At 34.9% G+C, this 24263-nt stretch overlaps 2 protein-coding genes across 2 annotated transcripts; both read left to right on the top strand.

Moving 5' to 3' along the window:
- The first annotated feature begins 281 nt into the window (after positions 1-281).
- Positions 282-905, top strand: LOC121258782. Its single transcript, XM_041160320.1, has 2 exons — positions 282-435; positions 547-905. Exons 1-2 carry the CDS (start codon positions 282-284, stop codon positions 903-905), a joined length of 513 nt encoding a protein of 170 aa, XP_041016254.1.
- A 17072-nt stretch (positions 906-17977) lies between these two features.
- Positions 17978-23503, top strand: LOC121257309 (phosphate transporter PHO1 homolog 1). The gene is made up of 14 exons (XM_041158274.1): positions 17978-18297; positions 18431-18728; positions 19090-19504; positions 19641-19689; positions 19783-19854; positions 20158-20287; positions 21043-21163; positions 21272-21521; positions 21635-21739; positions 21845-21889; positions 22008-22160; positions 22278-22556; positions 22915-23051; positions 23186-23503. Exons 1-14 carry the CDS (start codon positions 18073-18075, stop codon positions 23274-23276), a joined length of 2370 nt encoding a protein of 789 aa, XP_041014208.1. The 5' UTR covers positions 17978-18072; the 3' UTR covers positions 23277-23503.
- Positions 23504-24263: the final 760 nt, after the last annotated feature.

Here is a 24263-nt window from a genome sequence, read left to right as displayed (position 1 = left end):
GTCAAGGAAATTGTGCGTCTTCATGGAATACCCAAGAGTATAGTGTCAGATAGGGACCACGATTCACGTCTCACTTTTGGAAAAGTTTGCAGACAGCTTTAGGCACCAAGTTGAATTTCAGCAATGCTTATCATGCTCAAACTGACGGCCAATCAGAACGCACTGTTTAGACCCTTGAGGATATGTTGCGAGCTTGTGTTTTGGATTTTAAGGGAAGTTGGGAAAATCATCTGTCGCTTATAGAGTTTGCTTATAATAACAGTTTTCAAGCGACTATCCAAATGGCCCCTTATAAAGCTCTTTATGGGAGAAAGTGCAGATCTCCTTTATTTTGGGATGATGTTGGCGAAGGGAACCTACTTGGACCAGAGATTATTCAGGAAATGAGGAATCATGTTCGAGTTATAAGAGACAAGATGGCAGCTGCACAGAGTCGTTAGAAAAGCTATTCGGACACGAGGAGAAGAGATCTATTATTTGAGGAAGGTGATTGGGTGTACCTCAAAGTTTCTCTAATGAAAGGCGTTAAGCGTTTTGGTAAAAAAGGGAAACTTAGTCCGAGATATGTTGGCCCTTTTCAGATTCTGGAGAAGGTTGGACCAGTTGCTTATCGTATTACCTTGCCAGAATATTTTGGAGAGATTCATGATGTTTTCCACGTGTCGTCATTAAAGAAGAGCTTTGGTCAGCAGGAGCCACTTTTCGTTGATCCAGGGAGCATTCAACTCCGGCCTGATCTCACATATGAAGTTGTGCCAACTCAGATCTTGGACAGGAAGGAGCAACAATTGAGATCCAAGTCGATACCTCTAGTTATGGTATCTTGTGGAGATCCTTTAGCCCAGGATTTTTCGTGGGAGAGAGAGGCAGACATGAGAAAGTTCTACCCTTACTTGTTCGGGTAGTTTTGAATGTTTGTTTTCTTTCTCAAGTTTGTTTAGAGTTTTGTATTGTATTTTGTTTCGGAATCAATAAAGGAACTTGGCAATTTCTAGGACGAAATTTCTTTTAAGGGGGGAGGTTGTGAGATCCATAAAATCTTGTGTTTATAATTTATTTTAAAAGTGTGTTATTTTTTTTATATTATTTATTTTGGTGTGTTTTATTCTGGGTTTTTATTTTCCTTATTATTTATTTATTTATGTTATTTTAATTGTGTTATTTAAATTTATATTATGATATTTTTGGGGTGTTTTTATTTTGGGCTTTTTAATTTGTTATTATTTTGCTGGACTGTGTGTGTGTGTTTTTCATTGTGGGCCGTGGGTGTGTGAGTTTGGTGAGCTAGTTCCAACCCAGCCTTGTGAGTGAAGCCCAGCCCGTGCGGCCCGTGAGAACCCAGCCCCCCCACTTATCAATACGGCGCCGTTTTGGGTCAAGGAAATTTAGGGTTTTATCCTTTTCTCCTTTGGCGCCGCACTACTTCATCTTCTTCCCTCTTATTTCTTCTTCTTCCTTCTTCTATTTTCTTTTTCTTCCTCCACGCAGCAGCTGCGACGCCATTCAGCCCTTTGTCACGCAATTCAGCCGCAAGCCACTACCTCCATCTTCCACTTTCTTCTCGGTGTCGTTCGGCTAGGGACTCTGAATGCTCGCTGTCAAGCCGTAGCTTCACACGACCACCACCACCTCCCACCTCAAGCTTTCATGGTTGTCCCGTGTCCAGTTGTTGTCCAACCTTCATCTGCTGTCAATCCACCTTTTCCCCACGCAACCCGCACTGCCACGCAATCCCTCCATAGCTTATACTTCGGTTTTCTCTTCCGTGATGTTCCCCCCCGTGTGCCTCGAATCGCCATACTTGGCCTATAAATAGGCCACGGCTTCTGCAAATAAAATCCCCCCGAGAATCCTTATCTTCCTCTTGTTTCTCTTGTGTTTTTTGTTTCGTGTTGTGAATTTTGGTGGTTAGATCCGAGAGTTTGAGGAGTTGTGCCGTGCTCTGTTTGTTCTTAAAATTGTGAAAAACTCAATCGGTTTGTTTTGGTAATTGTTTGGAGTTTCCGTGTGTTGAGTTTCTCAAGTTTTATTTCGTAGATCGATTTCTTTTGAGAGAAAACCCACTAGATAAGCCATTGTTTGATTCTTGAAAATTCACTGTTGCCGCCGTTGAGCCGCCACTTTGAGCAAACGCTCTTTCGCTTGATCTTTTAGAATTTCCTAACTTCGTGTGTACGTAATTTCCCAATTTTTATTAATAAAGTTGTTGTAATTGTATTTTGTAAACTGTCATTTCTGTTGTAACTGTTGATTGTAATGATCTGTTGGATTTGGGCCATGGGCCGTTAAAGCGTTGGGTCATAAGTATTGTAATTGTTGGAATTGGGCCTTGGGCTGGTTTGGAGGACGGGATTTGACTTGTTTTGTGAAATGGTGAAATTGTAAATAAAGGATTAATTTTATAAATGAATTGTATATTCCTATTAAATGATTGAACTGTATATTTATGGTTTTTATTAAAATGTGCTGTGATGTTACGTGGTCTGTTGCATTGGTTACTGAATATGTGGATGTGTGTGTATCACGACCCCAAGCCGAGATGGGGTATTATCTCGGTGGAGCTCCTCTAGTCACTCGGGAACGTAACTGACTGACGTGACATCTCCTGAGTTGTCGCAGGGTGACGACAGGAACGGACGAGACGGTAACGCTCTCGTACCGATTCCGTGACCTTTTGGCTGGTGAGGTTAGAGGATGTTTGGCCATGTACGCGCTGGGCACGGAACTGGGCATCACTCGTTACGAAGTCTCATGCACGGACGTTACCCGTGATATGACGAAGAGAGCCAGGGTGTGCAGACGGTCCATAAGGGAGATCGTAGTGCATGCGTAATTTCATAATAAATATGATTGGGACCAAAAAATAGGATTTTTGGTGTAAGTATAAAAATGGTATTTTTTGAGAAATTGAATGTGGGTTGTTATTCTGTCCGTATGGGGACGCGTGGTTATATAAATATGTTTTAAATCTCTTGGATGTTGTTTTGGTTAATTACTTGCTGAGATGTCATAATCTCATTGTGATGTTTTACCCTAAGGTTCTATTTTATGGTGCCGTAGAGTTTGACGCAGAGCCCGAGTATGAACCTGAAGGACCGACTCTGCCAGAAGCTTAAGTTGCTGATATGTTGTTTAGCGTTTTGGGATTTGTTTCCCTTATGTTATTTGTTTTCTTTAAATTATTTGTTGGAAGACTGTAAAATTCTTGTAAAGTTATTTTACTACTTTTTGAACAATTCTGGTACTTAATAAAGAAAGACCTTTTTATTTTCTCCGCTGTGAATATTATTGTGTACATTTATTGCATGTTGTACTCACTTTGAGCACTGGTCGTTGGGGTGCGTGATCCGTGTGGTCATCATTCCAGTGTCATGAACTCCACAAAAATAACACGTAGGGGTCGAGGGCGCCACAATATTTTTGCCAATATTTTTCCAATAATCAAATCAATTAAGAGTGTCAAACAACAGATAAATAACCCAATTACCAGATAATGACAAAATAGTCCCACGTGCATGCATGCACGCACCTCCTTTGCTGAGACTATTAGACACAATATTATTATAAAATTCCCACAAGCTAATATTTAATTAAGGAAATGAAATTAAAAACAATGAAAATTAAAAGAATGCTTAATGAATAATCCAACTAGATTTGCTTAAACATGCATGATGGATTAATTAGTCCTCCTAATTAATACATATATCATTCAAGTTCATGATTCTTGTGCTTGCTCAGCCATGCATGGATAATGCAGGGGTACCTGATTTACTATTCTAGTGGATGGCTGATGCATGCTTAATCGATTATTCTCTACGTATACGCCACTAAACTAATTAATTTCTGGCTGCGATCGATCGATCGAATTATTATAGGCTCTCGAATCCATTATTTCAGACAACCCATCCAATAGGCAGCAAGATATATAAATTAATGGAGTTATGATCACGTTTTAAATTATAACATGCAATGCATCCATCAGCAAAAGCTAGCCACGTCGATCGGCTAGCTCTGTAGTGGGTGTTTTTCTAATTACACATGAGCGGTGCTACAGTCACCGAAAACATGTTCTCAATAGTTCATTTTATTTTTTTATTTTTCTGTTCATTTTTTTCGTAGATATTATTTTAATTATCATAAATATTTTTTAAAAAATAAAAAATTCACAACATCATTAAAAAAAAATTTCTTTAATCATTAAATAAAAAAAAAGAATAAAAAAAGAACAAGATTTCAGAAGAAATGTTCGGGACTCATTTTCGAGATCCCAAACATTTCTCATTATACAATCGCAAGAGATTTAAGATTAAAGATCACGCAAGATAATTAACCTCATTAGAACATGCTCAAATAGATGGCAATCTGCAAGAGATCAAGCTGATTCTTATCCAGCTGATTATTTTTTGTCTGATAATTCGTACGTACGTACACGAAACCATTACATGATGAAGCATGCACCACGCATGCATGCAGATAAACATAATCTTTCTGCAGATTATAATTAATTAATGTTGTCATTTGCCGATTGATCATGCAGTATACGATCGAGAAAGAGTCAAAGTTGCCAACCCCATTTTCCAAGATGAGGCTATTCATTTTAGAAAATACTAAACGTAGTTAAGAAAAAATTTATAAAAAATTTATTTTTCTACGTGTCAATTATTGATATACTGAAAATTATAAAATTTAAAATTTTAATTTTAAAAGAAAACTAACGAAATAAGTTTTGTAAATAAAAGTATAAGTAAAACTGTAAGTACATGTAACACTACTTATTCATTTTTAATCCGTCTAGCTATTCCTATATATATATATAGCCGTATTGGAAAGTGTTTATTAACCAAGATGCATGGAAATTTTTCACCAAACTATGTACACATGATCTGTTTACAAGGTTGGATTAATATTCCGGTTTTTTTATGTTAGTGTTTGAGAATTTCTTTTTCTAATTTGAGATTATTTAAGAAAATTTTTAAGTCATATTTAGACTTTATAGCACAGTTTTAAATTTCGTACCGTACCGGCCGGTACGGCCGAAATTTTTCGTTTCGGCCGTCCGGCCGGTACAGGTACTATACCTGTTCCGTACCGGCCAAAATACCGGCCGTACCGGCCGGTACCGGTCATACCGGCCTAAATTTCGGCCTGTACCGGCCTATATTTCGGCCGGTACCGGCCGATATTTCGGCCTGTGTTTTTTTTTTTTTTTTTTTTCGTTTTTTCAAACTACAAACTTATTTTTTAACCCTCAATTCAGACTAGACTATTTATAATTTATATATATATGTATTTGTATATAATTTATTTATATATAGACTATTATTTTAGAATATAATTTATATATATATTTATATATATAATTTATTTATAGATCGACTATCCCGAAATATTATCCCGAAACGCTACCCCGAAACGGTACCGGTACCGAAATATTTCGTTCCAGTGCCTTGACCGGTACGGTGTCCGGTACGGTATTCAAAACATTGCTTTATAGTACTTTAAAAAGCGCCGGAAGTTGAGGATCAGATGCATGCTGGCCGTCATGATTCTCCTGTTCCCAGCAAGAACTTATTGTGACAAACATGCTGCATGCATATAATATACTATACTTCAGAGTGCCACGAGATCATGATCATTATCCTTTTTCCTTCATGACCAACAATATTCATGATCCGGCCTATAAGGTGGTGAGTTTAAAGTTTTTGTATTCATTGTCCTCTAAAAGCTTATCATGTTACATGGACTCAGTACTTTATATATCTATCATTCTTCCGATTTTGAAATATTTTAAGATCAGAAATCTTTGATCGTGAATCTTTATATATATAAATACATATATATTATTCTAAAGGGTGTGATCACCAAACAGTGTACCATTTGAAATGTTATCCTCTAACATGGTGATGATTCCCATGAGGGGTGATGTTTAAGGAAGTGTCAATGGACATAACATTTTGATTTAATCAAAGGTTGTGTCACTTCTTAAAGTTGTGACATTTGGGTTACATTGGTTTACCAATGGTTGTGCCCTTTTACAATAAGATGTGTCACTCCTTAAGGTTGTGACCTTTGGGTTACCATTGGTTAATCAATAGATGCGTCATTTGCCAACCGGTGCATGATGGCCTATAAATAGGAGTCATTGGTGCACAAATGAAAGTACTCAATTCCCTTTGTTCATTACCAACTTGTGGGACAAATACCCTCACGAGAGTGTCACCATATTCTCATAATTCCGCTTCCGTTTGTTATTTATTTCTCTTCAGTAGTATCGGAGCTTGGTCATGTCAGAGAGAATTTTATCACGCATTACGAAGACGATAAATAGGCAAGTGCTTAGTTTGGCAACCACACTTGCATATTTTAATCATATTCGTTTGCTTGAAAATCTTAGAGAGAAACTTTTTCAGATCACGGTGGGGGGTCTAGAGTACACTGGTAATCTTCAAAATCTTGTAAATTGTTACTGTTTTGAAGAAAATTATTGGCATTATTTTACACAAAGAAATAGTGATTTAAATAGCCCATTTACACACACTGTCACTGTTTCGGCCGGTCGCCGGGGCCCCTCACCGCCGACGGACTTCGTGGACCTCGGGAGCATGTCGGAGTCTTCGTCACCGGCCACCAACTGGTCGGACAGAAGTGAAGACACGAGCTTCATTGTCTTTGGAACGCTCCTGCGCAAGGTTGAAGACAACCCAGGATGAAACGGTACCGTTTCGTCCAACTGTCATCAAATTCAAAACGGTGGGGGACTAAACGATAGTGTCGTTCAGCCAAGGGAGGATAAAACAGACAAAAATGACATTGTCGTTTTGCCCGTTTCTGAAGAAAGATCTCTGGAGCCAAGCCACCAAGCCGTTCTCTGAGTTGAGATTCAAGCCGATTCCTGAGCCGAGTCGCGGACCGAGCTGTTGACCAAGCTGTTGACCGAGCCGTTGACCAAGCTGTCGACTCTCAATTTTCTCCAGAACCCGGTTTGAACCGGTTTACTCGGTTTCCCTGAACCGGTTCGTGACAGATTTGCTCAATCGGGCCGTTCGAGATCATTTCAAGCTCGATTTGGTCCGTTCAAAAGCCGTTGTGCTCCAAATTTCAAGCCAAAACATTACAAAGCACCTGTTGATCGAAATTATCGCAAAAAATTATTTGAAAAAGGTGAAACGTCAAGAAAAGGTCGTGGATATCCTCTATCGGGGCGTCAATTTCATTATTCTCCTTATATAAAATATAATAGGAGAATTTCTAAGCTGCCACCTTGGATTAAATCCAAGGGTTATTATTACTATTAAGTTTGTAATAGTTTTAATTTTTCATAGTTGAATTATAGTATTTAAATAGTACACATTTATTATTTCTACATTCTTCTTGTTGATTAATTTTTTAAGGTTTATTATTTATGGCATCGAAAAAAAGTATTGATCCCTTGGGGATAGAAAAACTGAATGGAAGAAATTTTCGGGTCTGGAAAAAGGCATATAACTTTTCTTCTAACCCATGAAAAGACCTTATATACATTAACAACACCAAAGCCATGCGAAGAAATTGTAAAAAATGATGAAAGTGAAAGTGGGAGTGGCGTTTCAAATAAAGATAAATGGATAGAACACAATGCATGGGCAAAAGCTTTAATTTTGCATTTCATAAGTGATCACATTATTCCTCTATTTGAAGACTATGAAACTGCTAAAGAAATTATGGATATAGTTGAAGCAAAATATGGTTTAAGGTTGGATACTTTTATACAGTTATTATTGGATAAGTATAACTGGACTTTCATGAAAGAGAATGATGATATTGGCGATCATGTATTTCAAATGGAGTTAATTGCAAAAGAATTACATGATGCTAGTCATCCTCTCAATGATAAAATGCTAGTTACAACAATACTAAATAGTCTTCCTTCATCTTGGGATCACATTGTTACTTCTTTGACACACAGTGAAAATGAAGTAACAATGATATCGCTTCCAGTACTTTTAGTACTTGAATGAGAAATAATGAAAAGAAGGAATAAAAATAGTGAATCATTTAATTTATTGATGGTTCAGGACAAACGTTCTACACAGAACAAAATGAAGTCAAAACAGTTTAAGAAAAAGAAATGGTTAAAAAGGAAACAGAATAAACCATTTTCTGGAAACTGTTTTAAGTGTGGAAAAAATGGGCATTACAAATCACAATGTCCTTATAAAGGAAAAGCACAAGAAAGTAAGGAAATTGTGATGACAGTTTCAGAAGTAATACTAGTGGAACCAGCATCAGATTCATGGTGGGTTAACTTAGCTACAACAAGATATATATGCAAGAACAAAGACATGTTTGTCAAACTTGAAGATAAACAAACAGGAAAGCACAGAGTGTACATGGGCAACAATACATACTGCGATGTCTCATGTAAATTCAAAGTAAATGATTCTGTTATTTTACTTAGTGATATTTTATATGTTCCTAGTATTCGTAGGAATTTAGTATCAGTGCCTGTACTATATCAGAAAGGCTACACAGTTGAGTTTAAGTCTGGAACCATTGTAATAAGTAAGGGCAATGTATCAGTGAAAGGTGTGAAAGATCACAATATATATGTACTGAATGTTAATATTAATAAAGTACCTATTTCTGAGTATTTAAATGTGTCTAGAGATTGTGCATATTTATGGCATTTAAGATTAGGTCATATAAATAAAAATAAAATGCTCAGAATGTGTAAAAGTAGATTAATACCACAAATAAACTCAGATAAATTTGATATATGTGAACCATGTATCAAAGGAAAAATGAGTAGTAAATCTTTTTCAAAAAGTTAGAAATCCATGGATTTACTAGAAATTATACATTCTGATGTTTGTGGACCTTTTAAAACGAAAACCCATAGAGGAATTGAGTACTTTATTACTTTCACTGATGATTATAAGATATGGGCATATCTACTTACTCAAGCATAAATCTAAAGCAATTGAGAAGTTTAAAGAATTTAAATTAGAAGTAGAAACCCAGTTGGGTAGACCCATTAAAAGTTTGAATAGTGATAGAGGAGAAGAATTTGAAGCTTTAGATAATTTCTACAAATTGAATGGTATAAGACACATTTATACTATGCCATATAAACCTCAACAGAATGACATTGCAGAAAGGAGAAATAGAACTCTATTGGATATGGTGTGATCGATGATGGCATATGCTGAACTACCAATACATTTTTGGGGTGAAACATTATCGACTGCTATATATATATTGAATAGAGTTGAAACTAAAGCAAAACCTCTTACACCTTACGAGTTTTGGACGTGACATAAACTAGACTTAAGTAAGCTCAAAGTGTGGGGTTGTAAGGCACAAGTGCTTATCACAAGGTCACTAAGGGATAAATTAAAAAGTAAAACCTGAGAATGCAGATTTATTGGGTATGTAGAAAATAGAAGTGACTACAGATTTTATCATTCTGAAAGAGGATTGATAGAAAGTAGGGATGCCGTTTTCTTAAAAAATACGAACCTTATTACTCCGGTTGATCAGATAGATTTATTAAATGATTTAGAGAATCAACAGATCTCCATAGAGTCTGACAATGAAAATTTTGATATTATTCAAATCCAGAATAATAAAAATAAAAGAAAGTCAGATGAAAATCAATCTTCAGATATTGATGTTGGAGACAGTGGGAGTAAAAGATCCAGAAGACCATCAATATTATTTCAAGATCATTATGCACTAAATACCAGTTTGAAAAATTTAGATAATGATCTTGAAAATTTTTCTGAGGCCGTCAATAATATTGATTCAGATAAATGGTTTGAGGTCATGAAAGATGAAATAGAATCAATAAACAAAAATAATGTTTGGGAGTTAACAGATCTTCTAAAAGATAGAAAAGCTATTGGCTGTAAATGGATTCTCAGAATAAAATTTAAAATTGATGGTAGTTTGGAAAGGTACAAATCAAGGTTAGTGGCCAAGGGATATACTCAACAACCACGTGTAAACTTTGTGGATACATATTTGCCTGTGGCGAAGTTCACATCCGTAAGGATCATCATGTCCATTGTTGCCAGTATGAATTTGGAATTACATCAGTTAGATGTAAAAACAACTTTTTCTCAATAGTGAATTAAAAGAAGATATATTTATGATTCAACTAGAAGGATTCCAAATTAAAGGACATGAAGAGAAAGTCTACAGGTTGAGGAAGTCACTGTATGGACTTAAGCAATCTTCAAGACAATGGTACTTGAAATTTCACCAAGCCATTTTGGAAATGGGATATGAAATGAGTCCACTAGATCATTGTGTATACATATGGAAAAATGATAATAAATTCACATTATTATCATTATATGTTGATAATATATTACTAGCAGATAATTGTCTAGATATGATGCATGAAATAAAAGAATTCTTGAAATGAAAGACATGGGTGAAACCGCCTATGTTCTTGGTATAAGAATTTCTAGAAATAGAAATTCAAATCTATTGTATTTAGATCAAGAAAAATATCTAGAAAAAGTGCTTAAAAGATTTGGTATTATAAATTATAAATCTTTAAGTACGTCTGTTTGCACAGCTCATACTTTAAATAAAAGTATGTGCCCAAAAGATAAGGAGGAAATAAGTAAAATGCTTAAAGTTCCCTATGCTCAAGCTGTAGGAAGCCTCATGTATGCAATGACAAGTACCAGACCAGATATTTTTCATGTAGTAGGATTGGTAAGTAGATTTCAATCCAATCGAGGTAAAGAACATTGGCAAGCAGTGAAGCGTATATTAAGATATTTACAAGGTACTAAAAATTTGAAATTATGCTTTGGAAATAGTGATCTAGAATTAATCGGCTATAGTGATGCTGATTTTAAAAGTGATATAGATGATAGAAAATCTATAACTGGATATATATTTCTATTTGGTGGAACAACAGTTTTTTGGTTAAGTAAGAAATAAGGCTGTGTTGCTAAGTCTACTATGGAAGCAGAGTATATTGCTTGTAGTACTGCAGTGAGTAATGCGGTGTGGATAAAACGCTTTGTTGAAAGCTTGAATTTGGGTACATCCACAGAACCAATCAATGTGTTTTGTGATAATCAGTCTGCCATTTTTTTGATAAAAAGTGGAACACAGAGTTTCAAGGGAAAACACATTGATGTGCATTATCACTATATTTTAGATATAGTGAAAATATGTGAGGTCAATGTTAATTTTATTTTCTCGACTGAAATGGTAGCAGATCCGATGACCAAAGGTTTATCTCTGGAGAAATTTAGAGAATATGTGACTAGAATAGGATTGAGAGAAACCTAGGTGAAGCAATCTCATGGTCGACATACATAACTTAGCAAATTCTAGGCGTAGAAAATTGGAGTTATGGTAATACTCAAATGAAAATTTTGGTCATTTGTAAAGTCATTGATAAGGTGATCAAGAAAAACCTCAGGAATGGCCTTAGGGTGAGTACTTGACAAAATTTCAGTGCAGGATGATTAACCAAGTAAAAGGTTGATCATGGCAAAGTCGCTGATAAGGTGATTAAGAAAAGACTCAGGTGAGTAAGTACTTAACGAAAATTCAGTGCCACTCACTAAAATTTTAGTGAAGTGTGATTTGATTACCCAAATAAATGGCTAATCATTTGCAAAGTTGTTGATAAGGTAATTAGGGAAAACCTCAGGAATAGCCTCTAGAGGAAGTACTTAACAAAAATTCAGCGCAAGTCGATACATGTGTTATGTATTCGACTGAAGTCGTCAATTGTGACAGAGGAATGAATAATTGATCCAATCACGAGATATGGATCAATTAATCTAGTCATGGAGAATTGATGCCATTCACTAATTTTTTTTTAGTGAAATGAAGTCACCCTAATATGTGATCATTGGGAGCACATATGGTAAAAGGTGCAGTCAGATAAGATAATGACAAAAAAGGTGTGCACGTAGAGACTTGTCATACTCTGACGCCGATCTGCAAGAGTAGCAGATGAGAGTTGAGTTGTGGAAAGCTTATATTGGTATCAAGGTAAAATACTCAACTGGATCATCACCGTTTTGTGTGATCAAGTGGGAGATATTATTCTAAGGGGTGTGATCACCAAACAGTGTACCCCTTGGAATGATATCCTCTAACATAGTGATGGTTTCCATGAGGGGTGGTGTTTAAGGAAGTGTCAATAGACACAACCTTTTGATTTAGTCAAAAGGTTGTGTCACTTCTTAAGGTTGTGATATTTAGATTACCATTAGTTTACCAATAGTTGTGCCATTTCACAATAGAATGTGTCACTCCTTAAGATTGTGACTTTTGAGTTACCATTAGTTAATCAATAGATGTACCCTTTGCCAATCGGTGCATGATGGCTTATAAATAGGGGTCATTGGTGCACAAATGAAAGCACTCAATTTCCTTTATTCATCACCAACTTGTGAGATAAATACCTTCACAGGAGTGTCACCATATTCTCATAATTCCGCTTCCGTTTATTATTTATTTCTCTTCAATATATGCATTGGTTATGTCCAGCCAGCCCTTGATGATCTTTACCTAATAATCTACAGTAGATTCTTGTCGTTTAAATAGAAAACAAGAACAGAAGATGACGAAACAAATCTAAGTGACTGTTCATATCAAAAACATTTATTCTGATTCGCTTGACCATACTGTGTTTTAATTAATAAAGTCCTAGACTAGTCTTAGTATAGATGCATGAGACATATTATTTAAGTGATCACTGTTCCCTAGTATTTTAAACATGAATTAATTTCTTGGAGACTAGGAACCTAGCTAGCTACCATGAAAGCTACAGGCATGATTTAAGGGAATTTTCGAATTAAAAAGTATACAACTTTAAGAACGTACAAGAGAATAATCCATATACTATATACCTGTATTAGTAGCTTTAATTAAATGGTCGACATCATGTGGTGCAATCAACACAACCCAATTGACCGTTTTCATTATCTTCTACTCCAAGAAAATTGAGATTCTTAATCAACACGGTGCAAAAGAATAAATCCTTTTCTTTAATACCTAAAACTAAGGCTTGAAATATTTCAAAATTTTTGTGAATAATACTGTTAATAATAGTAAAATTATTTGAATTAAAATGTTTTATTGGGTTTTGATAAATGAGACTAGAGAAAAAGTTGAATAAGTACTTAAAAATTTGTTTGAATATTATTTTTATTTTGAAGTTTGAAAAAGTTGTATGAATTTTTGTGTTTTGTATAAAAGTTCTAATGATTGGATGAGAAAGTTGAAAATTTGGAAGTGAAAAGTGTTCATGTTTGAGTGATATATTTTAGGAAGGATATTGCGAGAAGTTTTAAGAATTTCTCATCTTATCTCCTATTCTTGTGCGCAAACGCACCCCTATCATGTTAGAATATAAATTATATGACGAAATTTATCTCTTTTTATCAACTTAATTTTTTTAAATAATTAATTTGTTATTATTTAATATGATATCAGAGCAAATATTTATCTGATACAATTCATATATTCCTCCATTATACTCAAACCCGACATGTGGTACTAATTGATCATTCACTAACATATCCATTCAAATATACCTTTCCCATTTTATCTATTTCTCTAAAACTCTTTAGAAAACTCACGTGTACAGTTGCAAGAACCAGAATACCTTATCGGCCTTTTACCAATTAGCAATTAGGGGGTATATATGATCCTTCAAGTAAGATGCAAAGTAGAGCATATGCCTGCCTGCTGATCGAAGATCCAAGATGACTACAAATATGCCACCCCTCCATATTAGAGATATAAGATCAGTACTTACTCAGTATATGCCCTAGCTATAGCTTAATTTACATGATATATATATATATATATATATATATATATATATATAAGAGAATATATATTAATGAAGGGATTTGCATGTTTTCCGTCCAATTAATATCCAAGGAGCTAGCTAGCTATAGGCAGGCTGCATGCATGCATTTTCATAAACTAAAGCCATGGGATAGCCTCCTTTGATATATATATGATATCAGCTAGGAATTAATTTCCTGGATATCCTAGGGAATATAAAATATTTCAGGGCATTTTTTGTGAATGATGTCATGATCATGATCAATTAATTAGACCCATATATATGCTCGAGATCAGAATTATAATCTGATGGCCGATGTTTGTTTCATTTTGATTAACCCAGTTCACATCACATGAATAAATGTGCGTGCATGCATGGGGAATGGTATATATATTATCTTGGCCGAAGAGTGTATGTATGGCTCAAGAGTGGAATCTCATTCTAAATAATAATTAGTTTTGTCAGTATTTTTTTGGGAGTTATTGTTATTTTAAGGTTTTTACATCTCACACAATACTACTAATTACATGATATATTGATTTGATTTAAAAGATAAATTTTGAATTTTGAATTTTATAAATTAAATCTTTATATTTAAATTATGTAGATTGTATATTCTATACACATGCTTGAGAATAGAATAATTCCTTTTTTAGATGGCATCATGATACCAACCCCTATCTGTTGGTCAAATTTTAGAAACATGATGATGCAATATATATATGCATGTAGGGGGTCAAACCAAAATGAAACAAAATGTTGAATCCGAAGAGTTAAAAGTACTATAGAAAAGTGTAGCATTTGCTAGTGATTTAACTATAACACTCTCCTAAATATACAGAGGATTGTTACATCTATAAAAAAAAAAATTATATAAAAATAATCTTATAAATTGAAGTAATTTTATCTAATCCATTAGATTTATTTTATAATAAATATAATTTTATAATCTGATAAATTACATCAAGTTACGTCAGCTTGTAAGATTATTTTTGTGTAATTACTTTGTAGTTAGAATATTTTCTATATAATTAATCTAAAAAGAAGAGAGAGAGAGAGAGAGAGAGAGGTGGGTATGGCGGGTCGCTGTGCAAGCTGGGCGCACCCAAAATGTGCTTTCCGAATCAGATCATCATTTTCTTGGCGTGTGATTGGTTCCAGGCCGGTAAACTTTTCTTCTCCCTTTGAAGTACTGTAGTTATACGTGGAAATACATACATGTTTCTTTACTGACTCGTGCCATTTTGTAATTTCTATTACTATATATATATATATATTTTTTTTAAATTATCAATTATATTAATTAATGTTAACCCTAGCTACTTAGTTATACGTACGTACACAAATTTAGACCACATTTATATGCATGTCAACTGATTTAATTCAAAGTTATGGTCAATATTAACTAATTTAATTAGTTGATAAATTATTTTGATATTTTATAAGATATTTAAGATAATTTTATCTTCCGTACATCTTCAAAAATATAGAATGAATTAATTAAATAAAAAAGAAACTTCAACGGATAAAAATTTGAGAGGAATATCATGATTATCCAATTATTTAAGATTCTTTATTCCTCTGATACGGGGCATATATACTTTTAACAGTTTTTTTTTTTAAATAAAGTGTAGGATGTGAGGGTGAATAGTAGTTAATGTATAGCAAAATTCATACTTTTAATTCCAAAATAGGCTCTGTAACTATATCTGTTCAGCTTGTGTGGGTCATGAAATATGAAAGAGAATCATTACAGACAAAAAGAGATTATATGAAAATAACCTCACAAACTGACGTAAGTTTATAAAATTTATTAAATCTATTTTATAATAAAAATAACTTTTAAATTTAAGTATTACATCAAGTTATATTAGTTTGTGATCTCCTTTTATGTAATACAGTTATTTTTTCAATATAATATAGGTGGGACCAGACGTGTAGAGATCGATCCAGAACAAACAAAAACAAATAATGGCGTATCTTTGAGTCAGCCACCTTAGGCACGCTGTCAATTTTCCACAGTTGTGAAGCTGATCATGTCATGTTGCAATTTATGCCTATAGAGAGAGAGAGAGAGAGAGAGAGATTTTGAAATTTTGATATAGCTTTGGTGGAAGCTATGATCATGTTGATCGACAAGTTGGCAATAGAGATTTAGAACAAAGGAAATTAAGGAACATGGAACCTTTTCTAAGAACCACAACTATATACATTGCTACTAGAACTACTAGCTAGCATCACTTACTATATACGTATTTCTTTTTTCCTTTTCTTTTTCTATGATGTTTTTACTTATCCTAAGTACTTTTGGTATTATGGAGTTATATCCACTTGCTTTTTTAACCATATATAGGAATAATCCATTAAATTATATGGCAACCGCGTATTTAAAGTAGATTGGAATCATATCATGTCCTTACTTTGAGTTCAAGCTTTAACTTAGATAAAAACAAAAAAAAAAAAAAAAAAATGATGTAATTGTATATGGTTTTTTGCACATTATGAAATCTATACGTGAAGAATATTAAATTATTGAAAAATTCTATTTATAAACTGGGGTGTATAATGCACCTAATAAAAGACTTAGTTAAAACAATTTGATTTGAAAGAAAATTTTCAAAATTTGAATTTGACAAATGAAATAGTACCATTTAAATGATGTAGATGGTATGTTCTACATACCGACTTAGTAGAAACTCTCTAAGTTATACATCACACTTAGCGTTTAATTATAAAAGAAATGAGAGTACGTTTCCTCTCATATGCATGCTTTCTCAAAAGGCAAAGCACGTAAAAGTAGAGCTTAAATTTCCATTTCCCCATGATGTTTGTCTATGGACCAATGTCAAACACTGATGTGGGTAATATATGGCCACATTATATGGGGTATGATTACTACCGTTAAGGGATGGATCCGGAATTTTCCTCTGGACTAGCAATGTTTGTATATAGAATAATTCTTCTTATCAGTCATTATTTACTATCCTACACCTTATACCTTATGAAAAATATCACACACTCTGAAAAAAATAAGAGAACAGATATTTGCAACCGCCGCGTAATCTTTTTGAAAAAAGTTAATAAAACATGAGACATACATGAAAAAAATTATTTTTTTTACTAGTGGATCTCACTCTTTTTTAAAGCGATTACGCGGCGTTTATGCATTTCACAGTTGTATGTAGAATTACTCAAAAAATAAAGAAAAAACTGTCAGACGTGGGGTGTAGAGGTAAATAGTGACTGATGTATAACAAAATCTTTGTACATAATAATATTTTATTTCTCGAATTCCCCCATTTCAACTTTGTTTTTTCCCAATATTTTGGTTGTCGTGGATGTACTATATATTCTAATGTATCGTTTAGACACTGATGAACTACCAATGATATGCAGCATGATAACTAGTAATCTTGAACTAGCCAAACACATAACATAACATTCCTACTTATACTTCAAAAGAAAGGGCATGGTGCATGGCTAATGAATGTTTTGATGAAAAATAATTGAGTCATCTATCCTCTTTTAGTGGAAGTCTGGCTGGTCTAATTAGAGCATTGTTTAGAGTTCGGGTACTAAAGAATTTTCAGAATACCTCACTACTATTCATTATTTTATTATTACTTTTCACTTACTTTTTATTACTATTCACTACTATTTAATATTCTATTATTATTTTTTCATTATTATTCATGAAATACCTGAGAATACCTCACTACCCAAACGTTATAGCTCCTCAAATGGGCAGCTCTTGAGACTTATAGGGCATTGCTTGCTTATCAAGTGTCTAAACTGCCCTTGATCTGATGCTTAATACATGTGGAACAGAAGGCCTTGGTAGTAAATCAATTAGGCAAACACAGAGTTCGGCCAAAATGACCAAATATGCCTAAGAGGTCATTCTTATTAGTGCATATTGAATTAGGCTTGACCCCACTCAAAACCGCTTTAAATTCATTCCTTTCAAAATCTAAATAAGAACATGTGGCCGAGAAGTCACATCCGGTGGAGGCTCAGTCATATTCCGGCGAAGCTGATCATTAATATGCCATTCAAGTGGGTGGAGCATAGAACAGTATAAGTGCAAAGGATATTTTGGAATGTGCTGTCGAGCATCGTTACACATCATATAAATATTTATATATATATAATGTCATCATGGGGTTCCATTGAAACACACTCACAATTAAGGCTATACACATAATAGAGACCCACTTCCTTTTCTCTCAGAGATCAGGGCATTGAGAGAGAAGATGGTGAAGTTCTCTAAGCAGTTTGAAGGTCAGCTTGTTCCTGAATGGAAAGAAGCTTTTGTTGATTATTGGCAACTCAAGAAAGACCTCAAAAAAATCCATCTTCTTAACAGTGACAACATACCCAACAAGCAACAAAGTAACTCTTTACCCAACAAACTCTTGTCCTCTCTTAGGAACTTCTCTTTATTTGGCCACCAACATAGAAACCATGAGGCAATTCAAGTATTATTTCTCTCTTATCTCTTCTTACTCTACTTAGCAAACAAACATATTATATATATATATATATATATTTCACAATATTTTGTATGCTCATTTTGATTGATATGTATGGACTAATGTGATCTACCATCAGGTTCATAAGAAACTCTCTTCATCAGCAAGCAAGGGGGATATGTATGAGACTGAACTCCTTGACCAGTTTGCAGATACTGATGCTACCAAAGAATTTTTTGCATGCTTGGACTTCCAACTTAACAAAGCGAATCAGTTCTACAAAACTAAGGAAAAAGAGTTCATGGATAGAGGGGAGTCTTTGAAGAAACAATTGGGGATCCTGATTGAGCTCAAAACAGCATTGCAACAACGAGGCAAAGGAGCTACTTCCCAGGAATCCTTCGAGGATGCCTCTATTTCATACACAATATCATGTGGTACATAATCAACTCTTTTTCAGTAGCCATCAAAATTATTTTTAAAGTGTTTCGACCTTGACCTTTGGTAATCATTTCAAAGGGATTTTCAGATAATCCATTCCTGTCGTTTACTTGTCATGCATGAAAACGCACTCCATTTTCAAATAAACATGCACATATGCATGCATCTCTATAATACGTTCCCTCTTTCATGCAGAGCCCACATTTTGTAAACTATTTCTTACTTATAGTAATTTGAACCAAGAGTTCTGTTATGATAAGCTCTTTTTGCCTAGAAATATAACAAAACAGTCGAGTACGTATGAGTATGATTAATGGTCAATATTCTGTGTCTTAATTTTTTGTCACTTGGCTGCAGATGAGGAATCTGTCAAGGACAGAATAGAAGAAGAAGAACAGCTGCAAGACAACAGAGCAGATGACACGGAACAAAATGACGTGCCATTTACAGATTCTCTTAGATCAGATGACCTGAGTAAATCGATGCGGATGAAAAGAGAAGATGGGAAAATGAGGACACTCTCTGGACGTGTTTTCAATTACCAAGGAAAGAACTTGAAGATAAACATTCCTCTGACAACACCCTCTCGCACCTTCTCGGCAATTAGTTATTTAATCTGGGAAGATTTGGTGAATCCATCTGCCAAAAAATGCGGTCCAGAAGGCAGTAGTAATCTGCATATTAACCGAACAAAGTTGCATCACGCAGAGAAGATGATTAGAGGAGCTTTTGTTGAGATCTACAAGGGATTGGGCTATCTACAAACCTACAGGTATAATAATCAAACCTCCAAGGCTAAAAAAGTGTTCAAAAGTTGCAAAAAAAAAAAAAAAAAACCAGAGCTACACTGTTTGATTTTGATTTGAGTGAAGATCTTACGTGTTATCCACAATCAAAATGATTTTCAGGAAGTTGAACATGCTTGCTTTTATAAAGATCTTAAAGAAGTTCGACAAGGTAAGTAAATGGTCGACATTAAAGTCCCTTCAAATCTTCCATTTTGGTGGACATATGCGAAGGACAAGTGATTTTCTTGGTTTTATTTTTCAGGTCACTGGAAAAGAAGTTCTTCCCATTTATCTCAAAGTAGTTGAGAGCTCTTATTTTGACAGTTCAGACAAGGTAAATCATTAGGCCAAATAAAAGACTACCAACTGAAATATCTAATTCCTCATCATGATTTCTACAGTAAAGAAAAAAATATTTGGATGATATTATGAATGGATCATGTTAAGGTGTTGGCCACCATCCATCCTTTCATCTGAAAATTTGCCCGACAATGCCAAGTGGCCATTGATCCTATAATCCATATGTGCATGACGAATGGTCTTAGATTCTTATAAATCAAACTCAGATATGCTTGTCTGACACTTACAGTCTGCGAGTGAAGATGTTCAATTTGCTCATTAGTCTCAGAAATGACAGGTGATGAAGTTGGAGGATGAAGTTGAGGAGCTGTTTATCAAACACTTTGCTGAAGAAGACCGTAGAAAGGCCATGAAATACCTTAAGCCACAACAGCATAAAGACTCGCACTCTGTTACCTTCTTCATTGGTAAGTTACTTGCCAAATTTTAGAAATAGAATAAAAGAAAACAAAAATATTTATTTGAATAATCAGCCAATGGGTGGAGAGCTTTAAGCCTTTAAGCTTGTTCACTTTTGTAACCAAGTAGGGCTTAAAGAAACCAAAACATGGACCCATCAGGCCACTAAACTTTGAAATGAAGGCCAGTGCCTGGTCCACTTTTTTGGGTGGATGACAAAGCACCTGTCCTATGATAGCCATTGTTATGTTTGAGACAAATCTGAGTGTACAAGATTGAACCTTAAAAAGCCCAACAACAACAACTATAGGGAGGTACTACTTAGCTTCCTAACATGACTGCTAGTACCTGTGCATGACGCTTTAGACACTCGGATTCCATGACTTCCTATCAAACACCCTAAACTATTCAAACTTTCATTATTGTAATCCACCATAGGTTTGCACTATGATCCTGTACACATAAAGCTTGTTGAAGTGTGTTGGGGTGTGCCCTTTGCGACTGCTTTAAAAAACAGGCTTGCAGGCTGCGATGTTGAACGTCATAAAAATATCGATGGTCTCCCTAACAACGATTAGTTTTATGTGGATTGATAGCTCACGGTCTGACAAAGTAAACGGCTTAACATATGTGGCCATGACCCTTTGGTGTCTTGTAATTGACCCTTGCATAGCTCCATTGTTGTAAATCATTATCTATTAACGGATTAAAAGGTAAAATTCCATCGTTATCAATCTCACTTAATCTCTTCAAATATAATCAGGGCTATTCACTGGATGTTTCCTAGCACTTTTTGTCGGATATGTTATCATGGCTCATACCATGGATGTGTACAGAAGGCAGCCACAATCAGTTTACATGGAAACAGTCTATCCTGTATTCAGGCGAGTGCCCAAACATAAGATTTTTCTCAAAACACCATCTTTTATGCGTAATCAGATTTGCATTATTTTTTAAACACGGCTAATAAAACAAACTAATCATTTTTGCAGCATGTTCAGCCTACTGTTTTTACATTTCTTTCTGTATGGATGCAATGTTTTTGCGTGGAGAAAGACTCGTATAAACTACAGCTTCATCTTCGAGCTAAGCCCGACCAAGGAGCTCAAGTACAAAGATGTGTTCTTGATCTGTACCACCTCATTGACTGTTGTCATGGGGGTCATGTTTGCTCATTTGTCACTACTAACGAAAGGGTATTCTTATGGCCAAGTCCAAGCTATACCTGGCCTGCTCGTATTGGTAAATTTTTTTTTTTTCTCTCTCAACCCGTAGTTGGATAGGCCTTTATGATCTGGTCAATACACTTCCTTACAGATAATAGACTATTAACTTGACCTTTTTCTACATGTCAGATCTTCTTGCTATTACTCGTGTGCCCTTTCAATATCTTTTATCGATCAAGCCGTTATCGTTTCCTTCGGGTGATTCGGAACATCATTTTATCCCCTCTCTACAAGGTACTGCAGTACTTTTAGACTCCAGCTATAGTTGAAATCGCGATTACTATAAACATTCTCTTTCAAAAAGCCATTATTCTAATTCATTTATCTTATGTTCTGCAGGTTGTCATGCTGGACTTCTTCATGGCTGATCAACTCTGTAGTCAGGTTGGCTTCAGATCTAAATGAAAGCAACAAAAGTCATGAACCTTAAATAATATAATTACTCATCAGACGCATTATATCCCACAGATCTATATTGAAATGCCTTTATTTTTCTGAACAGGTCCCAATGCTTAGGAATCTAGAATATGTGGCATGTTACTATATAACTGCTAGCTATAAGACTGGGGACTATGGATATTGCATGAAGGCCAGGCATTACCGGGATCTTGCTTATGCAGTTTCCTTCCTGCCATATTACTGGAGGGCAATGCAGGTACAGTATTGACTCTTCCAGTTTCATTTCCTAAATTAGTTTCTTGATTTTCACAACTTGTATCAAACTATCTGTTAATCTCCTTTTTTTAAAACAATTATTGAATTAAACTTGCAGTGTGCTCGGCGGTGGTTTGATGAGGGACAGACAAGCCACCTTGTCAACCTAGGCAAATATGTATCAGCAATGTTAGCAGCAGGGGCCAAGGTAGCCTTTGAGAAAGAAAAAAGTGTCGGATGGCTGTGTCTTGTTGTGGTCATGTCCAGTGCTGCAACAGTGTACCAGTTGTATTGGGACTTTGTAAAGGACTGGGGTCTGCTCCAAATGAATTCCAAGAACCCCTGGCTCAGGAATGAATTAATGCTTCGGCGAAAGATCATTTACTACTTCTCTATGGTATATGCTGTGGCCCTTTTCTCTCATCTCTTTGTAATTTTAGAAATATTAGTCACTGCCTATGGGCCATTGGCATGCAATTGGGACCTCCATCTCCTAGATATCAGCACCTACCAAGTGATTCTGATTTGGCAATCCACTCGGATAGTTTAGACGATCAAGATCAGACATCACAAGGTGGACAGTGAACATATTTTAAACATATAACAAAGATTTTACAATTGAAAGTAATATTCTCACAACAGTCCCCTGAAGACAAGGATAAGAACAGACAATAGAAATTTTGACTACTTTCTGGGTTCAGTCCCTTTCATTTTCAAAGACATATTTGAATGAAACTTTGGTGTATGTGATGCAGGGATTAAACCTTATTCTCAGGCTTGCTTGGTTGCAAACTGTTCTCCACTCAAGTTTTGAACATGTTGACTACAGAGTCACTACCCTGTTTTTAGCAGCCCTTGAAGTCACTAGGAGAGGGCTGTGGAATTTTTTCAGGTAATATGACCTTCAGATTTTCATTAATCAGTACTTTGTCACTACAGCCTTTTGTGCACAGTGACACTAAAATTGAAATTATAAAACTCACGTCATTTTCAGTGCACTAATGAACAACTGTTCAAATGGTCCAGGTTGGAGAATGAGCATCTAAATAATGCAGGCAAGTTTAGAGCAGTTAAGACAATACCCTTGCCTTTTCATGAAGTGGATGAGCAAGATTGATGCCCGTTGGCAACATTTCCTTATGGAATTCGATTCGGGGTCATAGATGCTTTTCTGCACACCAAAAAAAAAAAAAAAAAACATCAGAGTCTTAACCTTGTCGTCCTCACTCAAGTTGATGGAAAAAGACATCAGCTTTCTTCATATTCTTCATTGGATTAGGGGAACAAGGTTCATACTTGTATACAAAATTCTTATCCAACAATGAAGATGAAATTAATGCAAAAGCGCAGCCGTGTTAATATCTAGTTGACACATAAATTCATACACGTATATGTTTCTCTGCTGCTGACTCTATGCATGATTGAAACTGCATTGTTTTGTGAAGATAAATTTGGCACCCTGCTAATAGATTTTCGGAAATAATTTGCAACAAAAAGCCACATTATTAGTGATAATGCAGTATGCTGAACTAAGATCAGTACTGCAATGAAAAAAAAAAAAAAACAACAAATCAGATAATGGAACTTCCTTTGAATTTAACTATTAAGTTTTCAATTTGGAAGTGTTTGGCTTGAATTCATCAATAGTCACCATTCTACGTTTCATGTCTTGTCTGACACAAAATACAGAAAGTAATCGATCTTCAACCAAGAGAAATGTAAGCTTTTGATAACGTTCTGCCATTCTGAAAATAGGAATATCCTCAAAATTAATAGACAGAAATAATCAGTCATCAGCCGAAAAGAGTGAGGGGGAAACAAGAAAAGGAAAAAGAGAGAAGAAAGATCAAAACTAGTTGATCAAATAGTCAGTCTCGTCGATGCAGGCCAGCATGCGATTCACAACAAAGCGCCCTGCATTGTTTGCCAACCTGCTTTTTTCTAGTTTTTAATGGCTGAACCAAAATACACTTTATTTAGAGCATTTCACTTTTTTTTTTCTTTTTTTTTTTCATGTATTTTTTAATCATCATAAATATTTTTTAAAAAAAATAAAAAATTCACCCTATGATTAAAAAACACTTAAAAAAAAAACACTTTTTAA

Source organism: Juglans microcarpa x Juglans regia, chromosome 3S (assembly GCF_004785595.1).
Source record: "Juglans microcarpa x Juglans regia isolate MS1-56 chromosome 3S, Jm3101_v1.0, whole genome shotgun sequence".
Classification (NCBI taxonomy): domain Eukaryota; kingdom Viridiplantae; phylum Streptophyta; class Magnoliopsida; order Fagales; family Juglandaceae; genus Juglans; species Juglans microcarpa x Juglans regia.
Note: the sequence above shows the minus strand (reverse complement) of the source record. Positions and strands in the feature narration are given on the sequence as shown.

What these genes read in the sequence shown, in the direction of transcription:
- LOC121258782 (XM_041160320.1), top strand. Translation starts at nt 282, where the DNA reads ATGGCCCCTTATAAAGCTCTTTATGGGAGAAAGTGCAGATCTCCTTTA. An exon ending in GATGGCAGCTGCACAGAGTC is followed by an intron (nt 436 to 546) that starts GTTAGAAAAGCT and finishes TTGGTAAAAAAG; the next exon opens with GGAAACTTAGTCCGAGATAT.
- LOC121257309 (XM_041158274.1), top strand. Translation starts at nt 18,073, where the DNA reads ATGGTGAAGTTCTCTAAGCAGTTTGAAGGTCAGCTTGTTCCTGAATGG. An exon ending in GAAACCATGAGGCAATTCAA is followed by an intron (nt 18,298 to 18,430) that starts GTATTATTTCTC and finishes ATCTACCATCAG; the next exon opens with GTTCATAAGAAACTCTCTTC. An exon ending in ATTACTGGAGGGCAATGCAG is followed by an intron (nt 22,161 to 22,277) that starts GTACAGTATTGA and finishes TTAAACTTGCAG; the next exon opens with TGTGCTCGGCGGTGGTTTGA.